At 38.6% G+C, this 12,492-nt stretch overlaps 1 protein-coding gene across 1 annotated transcript in view; it reads left to right on the forward strand.

Annotated features, from left to right (window-relative positions):
• Nucleotides 1-12,492, forward strand: part of grk6 (G protein-coupled receptor kinase 6) — an 88,498-nt gene that overhangs the window by 35,307 nt on the left and 40,699 nt on the right. The window contains exons 3-4 of the mRNA XM_030068874.1: nt 5,013-5,125; nt 11,267-11,344. Coding sequence (XP_029924734.1) covers nt 5,013-5,125; nt 11,267-11,344 — 191 coding nt within the window. The remainder of the gene's footprint in view (nt 1-5,012; nt 5,126-11,266; nt 11,345-12,492) is intronic.

The following is a 12,492-nucleotide window of genomic DNA, read 5'->3' on the forward strand; positions in this document are numbered from 1 at the left end:
TATCTGACGGTGGTGACCAATATGTGGGACACATTTTGAGCAACCACAAAATAATAGTAAATATTGTTCAAAACCCATCGTTTGTAGTTTTTAATACATATATGATGTACGCTTTCATGTGGTAAAGATATTATTCAATGAAATTATTACTTTTTGTTGTTTTAATCAAGTTAAAATGATTTTCTCCTATCCGAGGACAACTGGTTTTGTAGGCCATGGGCCAATATATAATCATTAAATTAATACAAATTAAAAATAAACCTATAAAGAACCTTACAAATGTGCAAAGGACCCCCTGATTATGCCCTTGATTCTTTTTATTCATTAAAATGTTGTAAATTTTCAGCAGAAATAGCATTTTTCTTAGTGGGACATGATTTATCCAAATTCTCAAGAATCAGTAACAGTCAATGTTGATGCTTCGAGAAAGAAGGCGTGTCACTACCCTTGCAGTCAATCTAGACATTGTTATTGATTATAATGGAACTTTCTGTTTATTTACTTACGCTTACTGTGTCAGGGCCCTGCTATTAGGAGATATCTGTGAGGATATTATTGTAGCAGAATTATTTGCAAATGTGTGTGGAGATGTGACCGAGCAGACACACTCACTACATGTTCCCTGCTCCCCTCCCAGTCTCACTAAGTAGTTGATAAACCTCAGTATTATCTCTCCTTCCCTCCCCGTTTCAGTAGTGAGGCCGGTTGTGCACACTTGGTAGATGTGCATTAATTTACACATACATTCACACAAATGTAGTACTCACTCAGTTGTTTCAGTGTGTTGCATATTTGCCCTGCTATGTCAATGAGTCTGGTTGGCAGAATAGGGGCATAACATTTTCCTCTGTTAAATACTAAGTTCTCATCCACTTTCATGGTCATATGAAACTGATTAATTTTGTTTCTGTTTGTCATGCTCATTCTTGCAACAGACAGCCTGTTTTGGTTTAAGAACATTGTTTACAAAAATATAACAAATCCTTGTTTGGGTTAAAAAAGCTGTAAACACTTATGTGCTTTACACATTTATAGGCATTAGATATGAATGGCCGAAAAGTTTGAGCTATTTTGCTCCAAGAGCTGGAAATGCAGACAAGTCATCAGTTACAGTTTATGGAGGATGAAAAATTACAAAACAATAAATACATAAATAAATAACTACGCATATAAATACATAAATGCATAAATAATTAAATTAATTAATATTTCTACATGTATTTATTTATTTATTTCTGTTTTTATTCATGCATTTATTTATTTATTTATGTATTTATATATTTATTTTACATTTATTTATTTATACATTTACTCATTTATTTATTCCTTCTTTTATTTCTACATTTATTTATTTATTCCTACATTTATTTCTGTATTTCTACATTTCCACATTTATTTATTTCTGTATTTTTGTGTCGTATGTTAATAAGGTGGGCGGTTCTTACATTAGTCTTAAGCACGATTGGTCAACTGAGCGAATCAGACAGAAGCAAATGATTCATGCATGGATGAACGCAAAACTGGAGGTAGTAGGTGGGTGTATGATTTACCACATCATTCGCCAGTGACCATATATCACTGACAATGGCTCTCAAAATGCTTTCCATTGCGTATTACACAGTAGCTAGTAGGGCATTAACGTAAAGGTCGACCCGTCGAAAGTGCCCTAGTAGCTAGCTAGTCCACTACTATCCACTACTACTGCCAGTCCAGGCAGTAGTAGTGGATAGGATCACACGCACAAACCAATCGTACTTAAGACTAGTGTAAGAACCGCCCGCCTCATTAACATACGACACAGAAATACAGAAATAAATAAATGTGGAAATGTGGAAATACAGAAATAAATGTAGGAATAAATAAATAAATGTAGAAATAAATGAAGGAATAAATAAAAATCTAAATAAATAAATGTAAAAATAAATATATAAATACATAAATAAATAAATAAATGTAGAAATAAATAAATAAATACATGCATAAATGTATAAATACACAAATAAATAAATAAATGCATGAATAAAAACAGAAATAAATAAATAAATACATGTAGAAATATTTATTAATTTAATTATTTATGCCTGTATATATTTATATGTGTATTTATTTATTTATTTATTCATTTATTTATTGTTTTGGCATTTTTCGTCCTTCATAACAGCTTGGATATGCCTCTTAATCGGCTGTCTTTTTGCATGTGATTTTTGCCTCAAATTTCTTCAGATGTGTATGATATAGGCTGTATATCACATTGCACAGACAGATGCACAAACGGATAATGCAACACCCCTAATTCTCAAAGCTCCATAACAAAGTAGTGAGATACATCATCACCCCAGGTTTCATGAAAACCCAATCAGAAACTGTCCGAGGCGGAAACTCACAGATGAACAGGAGACAGATCCGTCATGCCTCATGGGGGACGAGGACACAGCAGCTGCAGGACAGAGCGCCTTTTTTCGTCTCCTTGCCCACCAGTATAAACTTGTCTTTACCTTGCTGTATTTTTGTTCTAATGTTTTTGTCTGTCTGACATTGTGCAGCCCCTCGGGTAATGCTTTGTTGTATTTAAATGTGCTGTATCAATAAACTGATGTATGATTTGCGCACTGTTGCCATTAATCGCACTCAGCACCAGCTCACACAGTCACATTTGTTTTTGTGTCTGTTTGCATTCAGCTCACTCAAAGATGCTAATAACCCCAACCACCTCGCATTGTTTGCCATCTGGTCCTGCACGGTGGCTGCCGAGCCCAGAGGGCCTTGCAACTCATAAAACGTATTTCCAGAATGATGAACAACTTCCTCTCAGAATGACGCCTTAATGTGCATTTATTGAATTGCTGATTAAGTGACATAATGTGACAGTTTCAAATTCTGGCTGCACCACAGATTTAAAGAAGAAAAGGTCAGAGTAGGATTTGATTAAGCTGGATAGACAGGCGGAGAAGTAGCAATACAATTTAAAGACTGACTTCCTGTGATTGCTGTGTATCTTCATGTGCTGGTGTGTGTGTGTGTGTGTGTGTGTGTGTGTGTGTGTGTGTGTGTGTGTGTCTGCAGGCTGAATAAGTGAGTCGGTAAGCGAGTGTGTGCGTATGAGTGAGACTACTCACGCAGATCTATGCAAATATTAACACTGAGTAGGTGTTAATATGCGCTACTGCATGTGGTGATATTTGATTATAAAATGGGCCGTTGTTGTTGGCAGTTAGTTTGCATCACGTTGTTCCGATCATTGGCGGGTAATGACGCACACCAGGATTTTTATGTAGGTCCATCACGAGCTAAACTGAGCGACAAACCTGATCGTTTACTGTAAAATCTAAATATTCTCATAATATTCTCTCTTACATTTTGCATATCTAGTATTTGCCTTGAGGTTTGCAGTCCTGGTGGCTCTGCTGGCCCACGTGCATGCCACCGTGTAACTGCAACATCCATCACATGTCGTTCCTTTCTCCATCCTCCTATCTCCCCTGCCGAGTAAAAGGCAAAAATGTAAAAAAAAAAAAAAAAAAAAAAAAAAAGAAAGAAAAAAAAAATTGGGGTAATGACAGACACACTTCTTCCTCTGCAGCTGTAACTGCTCATCCTGTGTGGAAAGCAAAACTGATCCCCGAGCTGCATGACAGTGAATTTTCAGTTGCATGACTGATCTTTCTAGCTTCCACATCGACTGCTGTCATGGACGTCAGCTTCAGGATGATGACGATGACAGGATGGGATGAAGAGGTTCTCATGTTCTCAGTAAATAGTGAATAGTGTGAGAAAGCACATTTGTTTCCAGCTCGCTGCCACACAGTGAACTGTCCTGCCCTTCTTGGGGTTCTGAATCTGGGAGCGGATCTGCTGCCCAGGAGCACGCCACTATTAGTCCAGTCATTTTATGAAAAAACCTAGGACAAATTGCAAGAGAAGCAAACTCAACTGATTTTGTATCCTCAGTTTGTCCTGAGTGAGGGGAAAAAAAGTCCCAAGAAATCCCATTGGTGGAAAGTTTTGAAAATCACCTATTTATGACCACATATTACCAAAAACACTGTTTTTAACACACAGGGAAAGGGGTTCAAAATTTTACTTTCAGATATCACTATAAAAATTCACAAGATGATTACACACACAAAGACAAGAAAAAAAGTCAATTACAAGTTCTTTGAATTATTCTGTTTACACATGCATATCACACATTATCTGATTGGATATCTGCTAATTGGAATATGAGGAATAAATGCCAGAAGAGACATTTAAACAGTGAATTAAAAGGTTACTATATATATAGTAACCTTGAATTAAAAGGTTACTATATAACAGTGAATTAAAAGGTAACTGTATATATAGTAACCTTTTCATTCACTGTTTAAATATGTGTTCTGGCATTTATTCCTTATATTCCTTATTAGCGCATATCAAATCAGATAATGTGTGATATGCATGCGTAAACAGAATAATTCAAAGAACTTGTAATTGACTTTTTTTCTTGTCTTTGTGTGTGTAATCAACTTGTGAATTTTTATAGTGATATCTGAAAGTAAAATGTTGAACCCCTTTCCCTGTGTGTTAAAAACTGTGGGTTTTTTTTTTTGGTAATTTGTGGTCATAAATAGGTGATTTTCAAAACTTTCCACCAATGGGATTCCTTGGGACTTTTTCCCCCTCACTCAGGACAAACTGAGGATACAAAATCAGTTGAGTTTGCTTCTCTTGCAATTTGTCCTAGGTTGACCCCAATTTTGGCCTAAAATTACTGGACTATATACAGAGAGCACACTGTTGGCGCTGACAGAAAACACACAGTGTCCACTGTTAAAAAAGTTGAAAAAGTATTTGAATGCTGACTTTACCGCTGATTACCGTTGCAACCACTGAAGCTTTGTGTCGGCCCTGCCTGAAAGCTCTTTTCTCCTCCGTCTGCATTTGTTTGTCTCCCTTTTTCCTCCCGACAGCATCAATGAAGCTTCAAATGTAAGAAAACCACTAACATCTCTCTGTCTCTCTGTCTCTGTCTCCAGAGAAAGACTACAGCAGTCTCTGCGAGCGACAGCCGATTGGACGAATGCTGTTCCGACAGTTCTGTGATACTCGGCCAGAGCTGAGACGCTGCGTCAAGTTCCTGGATGCTGTGGTGAGAGAGAGACTGAGAGAGAGAGAGAGAGAGAATCTTTGGAGAGAGATGGTGGGATATTTGTCTTTTTCCTTGAAATGCTCCTAAACTCCCTGCTGTGGTCAGAAAGACGGGGAGAAAGGGAGAGGAGGGCATTGCAAATGGAACTGTGCATGTGTGTGTGTGTGTGTGTGTGTCTGTGGTGGTTACCAAGGACGTTTGTGTCTTCCAAGAAAGGCTCCTCCTCAATTCCTGGTAAGAAGCAAGTCACAGACGGAGGAAGGGATGGATGGATAGACAAAGTGTATGTGTGTGCGTTTCTGTGTGTGTGTGTGTGTGTGTGTGTGTGTAGGAATAAGACCTTCTGTACAGTAAAAAATAAAAATACATGAAGGGACAGATGGGGGGTAAGGGGTGGGGGTTGGTGTGCTTTACATGCTTTATTTCTTAAAAACAAAAAAGAAAAAAATGTAAATTTAATAGTAATCATACAAAAAGTTTTGACCAGTAAATGAAAAGGTAAGCCAGAAAAATGAATATGCGCAGATTGACAGAATAATGAAGAGGAGGATTAAAGCAGTAAAAAGAAGCCTAGAAAAGTTATTAAAGATTTTAAAGCTGATTTAGAGTAAAAACCTTCAAAACCTTTCAACCTTTTTTCCCCTCTAATTAAAAAAAAACAAAAAAAACAAGCCATCACAGCAATAGATTGACAATACATTGTTGCTCCAAAATCAATATATTTTCAATATGTATATGTTTTAATCAATAACATCAGACACACCAGGCCACATTTCCTCACACAGTGCAATCTAAGGTTTGTTTTCCCACTATGTGCTATCAATTTTTTCATTACTGAAATCAAATTAATCAAAACAACACCACTTCGTTGATCTGTGGCTCTTCTGCTCACTTTCTGGTGTCAAAACAAGTCATTTTTTTGTAAGTAGCTGTTGAATTGTTCTGTGGGATCAGCGTTAAGCAGAGAAATCAGTGTTTTAGTAATCGGATTATTCCTCACAGGGAAGAGGAAGAGGAGGAGGAAGAGGAGGAGGATAATAGAAACTTAATGAATTACAGGAACTCTTGACTTTTGGGAAGGCCTGTAAACTGCGTCAGCATGCCGCCCTCGTCCCCCTCTGCTCTGCCCCTCACACACACACACACACACACACACACACATACACTTTTGTTGCCCTTGTCCGTCACAGTGAATGGCCGGCTGCTCACTGGAGGAATGTTTAGGTCACATTGGTTTTTTATTCCCACCCAGGACATGGGGAGAGGGCTGTGTGTCTGTGCGTGTGTGTGTGTGTGTGTGTGTGTGTGTGTGTGTGTGTGTGTGTGTGTGTGTGTGTGTGTGGCAAGCGAGAGAAACTGGCTGCTTGTGCAAGTCTGTGTGTTTGTGTGGCTGTGTTTCAAAAAGAGAGTGAAATGTGTGTGTGAATGACATAGAGAGATGTCCCTTGTGTGTGTGTGTGTGTGTGTGTGTGTGTGTGTGTGTGTGGGTTGGGGGGGGGCATGCATGGATATTTTTGTTTTCCGAGTACTACTACTGATAAATGATAAACCTTGGTTTCCTCTCTGCAGTATTATGGGCCCGTTTACCACACACACACACACACACACACACACAGGTGTCAGGTTGTGATTTATGTAGCTGACAACACTGCCTGCAGACTCTCCAGTGTGTTTGTTGTTGTTGAGTTGTTGAGTACTTTTATTGTCAGAATCTCTTCTGAAAATTTTCTTGTGTCCGAGACACTTGTTCTTCGTGGCAAAACAGCAAATATCAAATAATATACACACATACATATAACATATAACATAAGACATCCATCAGACATATAATAATGTGCTATAGGTGCAAATGCCTCAAAGTGGCTGCAGTGCCTCCATATCCTTACACAACAAACTGAATCAAAAATACTCACTAGTAGCAGTTTATTCTTATGAATTATGAATTCCTGCACAACTAAGCCCAGACAGTTTGGTGTATGGATGTAAATAACAACCTGGTTCGGTCCACTGTAAATGAGCCATGGTGCGTTTAGTTGAGTCCATGAAATTGGTTCGTTTGAAGAGGTGGGGACATTCAAACTCTGGTGCAAAGACCAAAAAAGTGAACCATGGCCCACCTGGTCTGGTTCGGTTTGTTGCAAGTGAGAATGTAAACAGACGTAACTAACAGGAAGTCAATCAAATTGCAGAGCATAGCCCACAGAAGTCACACACACAGTGCAAATTCATTTATGTGAATATTGCTCGATATGTTGTGTGTGTGACATTGTAAATGTGTGGCAAGTCGTCACAGGTGGCTAACTACTAAGCCATTAGCAATTTGATTTGTAAAATTACACAGATGAGTTTCAGATTATAGAAAAAATGAGCACATAAGATTATTATCTTTCTTTTTTTAATCTAAAAACAAATGTCCAAATGTTATAAATTGGGAAAACTGCATTCATTTGTCTTATAGCCAGTTGATTTTATGATCTCAAAAATGCTACCAGATCAGAAGCAGGTGCTGATAGGACTCTTGAAGAACACAAGTTCCTGTTGTGGGTTGAGAGTGGATGCTGACTCCTGAAGCTGCTGCCAGATAGACACGAGCTGCCAAAATGAGTAAAACAGTTTCACTACATCGTGAGTGTGGTTTGTCTTGGAAGGAATGCAGCTACTACGAGCAGATGTCTGTGACGGTGATCAGATTTCTGTTTGTTGTGGTGTTCTGAAGATTCAACGGGATTGGTGGAGCGATCAGGCAGGAAACCATCTTGGTCTGTTGCCAGGTCCAGAGATATCTGTTGCCTCTGCAGAGAAGCGTTGCTGACAGATGCGCCATTATTATAGCAATCCACCAAGGTGCAAGCACACCTGGCTTTTAAAGGGAATGAGAGATGGCGCTGTGATTGGTTTATTGCATGTTACGCCCCAAAACACACCCATGATTAATTAACAGACTTTGAAATATGCGCCTTTTTTCCATCATAAAAATAGCAAAAGGGGACTTGGACTAAATGAACTTGTGCCGTGCTCTTCAGACCGTGCTTAGATTATTAAAATAGAGCCCTCACTGCAAAAACGCAAAATCTTACCAAGATTATTTGTCTTATTTCAAGTCAAAAATGTCTTATTTCTAGTCAAAATATCTCATTACACTTAAAATAAGACATGATCATCTCAGAAGTAAATTGTTTTTAGACAATTTTCACTTGTTTCAAGCGAAAATTCACTTGAAACAAGTGAAAATTTGCTTGTTTCATTGGCAAAATTTGCCAGTGGAAAAAGTGAAAATTCACTTGAAATAAGTGAAAATTAGCTAGAAACAAGAAACAAATTTTGCCAATGAAACAAGCAAATTTTCACTTGTTTCAAGCAAATTTTCACTTGAAACAAGAGACAATTGTCTAAAAACAAGTTACTTCTGAGGTGATCATGTCTTATTTTAAGTGTAATGAGATATTTTGACTAGTAATAAGACATTTTGGACTTGAAATAAGACAAATAATCTTGGTAATCTTGATTTTGAGTTTTTGCAGTGTAGTGGTAATGTGCCATTGGTTAAGCCACCGCATGCCAATGGTGGCACGCGCCCTGAGGTTGCCGACCCTTGCTTTAGAGTGACCATTAAAGAGAAGAGCCTATAAAACAAAATAAACATGCACATGTTATGTTTCAAAACTATCAAATTTGATCAGCATTTGAGACATTTTTGTGCAGTGTTGGTTAAGCTGTGACCATTCTGTTAGCCGTCCCATTTCAGATCACGTCAAGATTATCAGCCAGCCAATAAACCGATCGGCCTATTATTTTGCGGTGTTATGGTGTGGTGCAGGCACATTGTATGAGAAGGGGTGGAGCACTTAATGAAGAGCACATCCATTACAATGTGAATGATCTGTGTGTGCCTGCAGGCAGCGCGGCTCCAGTCAGGCTGCCCAGCCCACACAACAGTGTTTTACAGCTTTTAGCCGTCCAGCGGATACGACTCGCATAAGAGGCAATTATGTTGTTTTACCTCACGTCTGCTTCCCGTCTTTTGTGGAAGCACCGCGAGAGAGAGAGAAAGAGAGAGAGAGGGAGAGGCAGAAAATGAGATTTCAACTGTCTCCTCTTGTCACTTAGTGTTAGTTTACAGGCACTGCGAGAAGGGAGGAAGCACTTTTGGGTTTTCCAGGCAGGCTCAGCTTACTGCAAGTCATCCAGGCTGGATGGACGGAAGGAGAGATGCAAGGACGAGCCCAAGGATACAGGGTGTCCGGTCGATTCCCGCTAAACATCTGCAGATTATTTCGATTGTTTTTAAAATGTCGAAATGTCTGAAAGTTTTGATTATTTTTAGTAATAATTTTTAATTTCTCAAGAAGACTAGTAACACTGATAGAAACGACTGCGAGGTGGGTGGGGGGTGCAGAATATAACTAAGAGGGATCAGTCAGCAGCTGTCATATATGATCAAAACTGATCCAAGAAGACAAACTGAATACTCAACACGATGATTTAATTCTTGAGGAAACTCAAAATCCAGTATTCGATGCACTCAACACAAAAGCTGACCAGACTGAATGCAAACAAGTTCAGGCTGTATTCAAACAAAATTTTAGTTTGCTTCAAAGTAAGATCTGATACAGGTCAAGTCTGACTGATAGAGCCCGTTCCAAAGATAGCGGGTGTATGAATTCCTTCATCTCATCCTCAGTACAGAAGCTGGTTGGTTTAAGTCAGGGGTGTCCAATCATGTGCCGTGCCATGGAGGGCCAAGAGGCTGCAGGTTTTCATTCCAACCAAGACCTCCACCAGGTGATTTCACTGCTTAGTTCCTCCTCTCTGATACAAGGTGAGGTGATCAGTGAAGTCACCTGGTGGAGTTTTTGGTTGGAATGAAAACCTGCAGCCTCCCGGCCCTCATGGTTGGACAGCCCTGGTTTAAGTTGTTTCCATGAGAATGATGCACTTATCAGATAAAAAAGCTAACGCTGTCTCTCACTGAGATTAAGATCTCTTAAATAAGACGGACCTGGCCAAGAATGCACCAAAAACAAGAAATGCAGGACAACATAAAAGACTAAAGAACCAATATTCTGTCACACACAAACAACCAGTTAAGTGTATCATCATTGTTAAAATATACATTGAAACCACAGGTAGCCATCCAGATAAATGATGAGGTTTAAAGACACTGGCCAGTAGTGTTGCGTTCTCAATGTTTAAATTCAAAAATGAACTTGGACAGTTGTTAGTGATTCTGTGAAGAGTTCCTTGAGAAGAGGGCGGCGTCTCAAACTGAATTATCTAAATGCCTTGAAAGGTCTTAACCATCCTGTTATGTTCACATTTTTGAACATCTTTTATGTTTGGGGTCAATTTGACCCCTGCAGTTTAAACTTCCACATTATTATAACTAACATTGTTATCAAAGTTTATGTGTCAAGTACTTTATGTTTCTTTGTTGATTACCTAAATAGCCCTGTAAATAAAACATAACTCCCTCCCACCCCCATTTATACATCCAGTATTCCTATTAGGCGACAATGGAAAAATATGCAAATCACCATCAAATCTCACTGATTGACCTAAAACTGGAAATAAATATTAATTTTTGGTGTTTTAATGGCTTTATATTATTTCTAAGTACAGATTTTTGTTATATATAACCAATGCGTTACAAAGTGTGTACAGGACATTGAAAACATATCATCATGTGAATTTCATCTTTACCCGGTAGTGCCCATTACATTAGGAACACTCATTAAATATGAAGCAAAAAAAATTACGTTAATCATTTATTTAGAGACCTTAAACATTGGCTGGGGTCAAATTGACCCCAAACATGATAGGAGGGTTAAATAGACACACATAGCCATCATGTTCTAAATCCAGACAAATCCACACACATGGAAAATCCGGACTTGGGTTATGCTGCATGTCGCATGCTGTTTTTGGGTGATGTATCCCTTTAAAATCAGGTATGACTTCTCGCCGTCACTCAGGCTGATTCAGACCTGAAGCACATTTGGCTGGGTCAGACTTTACAAGCAGGCGGCCGTGGTCTGAGTTGACATCATTTGGGGAAATCCTTTATTTTTAAACCCTGTGTCAGACATTGTTGTCTTTGACTTCTCTGAAAGCTTTATCCTGAAGTGTATTTTTCCTCTGCAGGCCGAATACGAGGTGACTCCAGACGAGAGGAGGAAGGAATGTGGACAGGAACTACTGGACACATACTTCAACCCAAAGGTAGCACTTCACTCGAGTATGTCCATCCAGTGAGACTTTCTGCTTGTCCTGCTCTACATTTCAGAGGGAAATCTTGCAGTTTTTACCGCACCACATATAGCTGATCGCTGTAATCACTTACCACCTAGCAGTATAAGCTTTTCCATGCAAAACATCAAAAAACGTGTACTTTTCCATTATGGTATTGCTCCTTTTAACCAAAGTGTGTGCTTTTTCCACCACTGATTGTTTTGTACAAAAGGCAGAGTGAGGCAGCCCTCTTCTTTGTTTTGTGCTCAAGTCAGTCCTACACGTTTCACTCCAAATTAAATATGCAAGGAGCAGCATGTGGAATAAACTACTGTTCACCACGATGGGTCTCATTATCAACACTTCTTCTGTGGTAATACTACAGTATGCTATTCAAATTAATCTGAGAATGGTGTATTGAGGTTAATGGGATAGATTCTGTTTCTTTGTACACTGCAAAAACGCAAAATCTTACTAAGATTATTTGTCTTATTTCAAGTCAAAAATGTCTTATTTCTAGTCAAAATATCTCATTAAACTTAAAATAAGTCAAGATCACCTCAGAAGTAAATTGTTTTTAGACAATTTTCTCTTGTTTTAAGTGAAAATTTGCTTGTTTAAATGGCAAAATTTGTTTCTTGTTTCTAGCTAATTTTCACTTATTTCAAGTGAATTTTCACTTTTTCCACTGGCAAATTTTGCCAATGAAACAAGCAAAATTTCACTTGTAACCTAGGCCATATTAAAATGTAGATGTACATAATTTATAAATGTATGTAGCACACCCTCACCAAACTCATCACCCTGCTGCAGCTTCTTATCAGCCTTCAACACTCACATACAGTCGCACGTTTGTCTTATTTTGTAAGTTTTGAGCAACTGCTCTTTAGCACTGTGTCTGGAACTACTTTTTACAAAACTCACAGCACATCCCATTCCATTCCAAAAGTTGTAGGTAGCTTAGCCGAGCTAAATGCTGTATGAACGCCGTGACAAAGTTTCATTTCAGCACACGCTTTGAAGACGCATTTTGCTGACATTTCACTGTGCTGTGTGTCTCCTGGTTTTGAGAGAGGGTTTAGAGGCTGAGAAGAAATGTCCTGTCAGGTAGTGTTGAAAGCTATGAGCTTCTCCTCATT

The sequence above is a fragment of the Myripristis murdjan genome, chromosome 14 (assembly GCF_902150065.1).
Source record: "Myripristis murdjan chromosome 14, fMyrMur1.1, whole genome shotgun sequence".
Classification (NCBI taxonomy): Eukaryota; Metazoa; Chordata; class Actinopteri; order Holocentriformes; family Holocentridae; genus Myripristis; species Myripristis murdjan.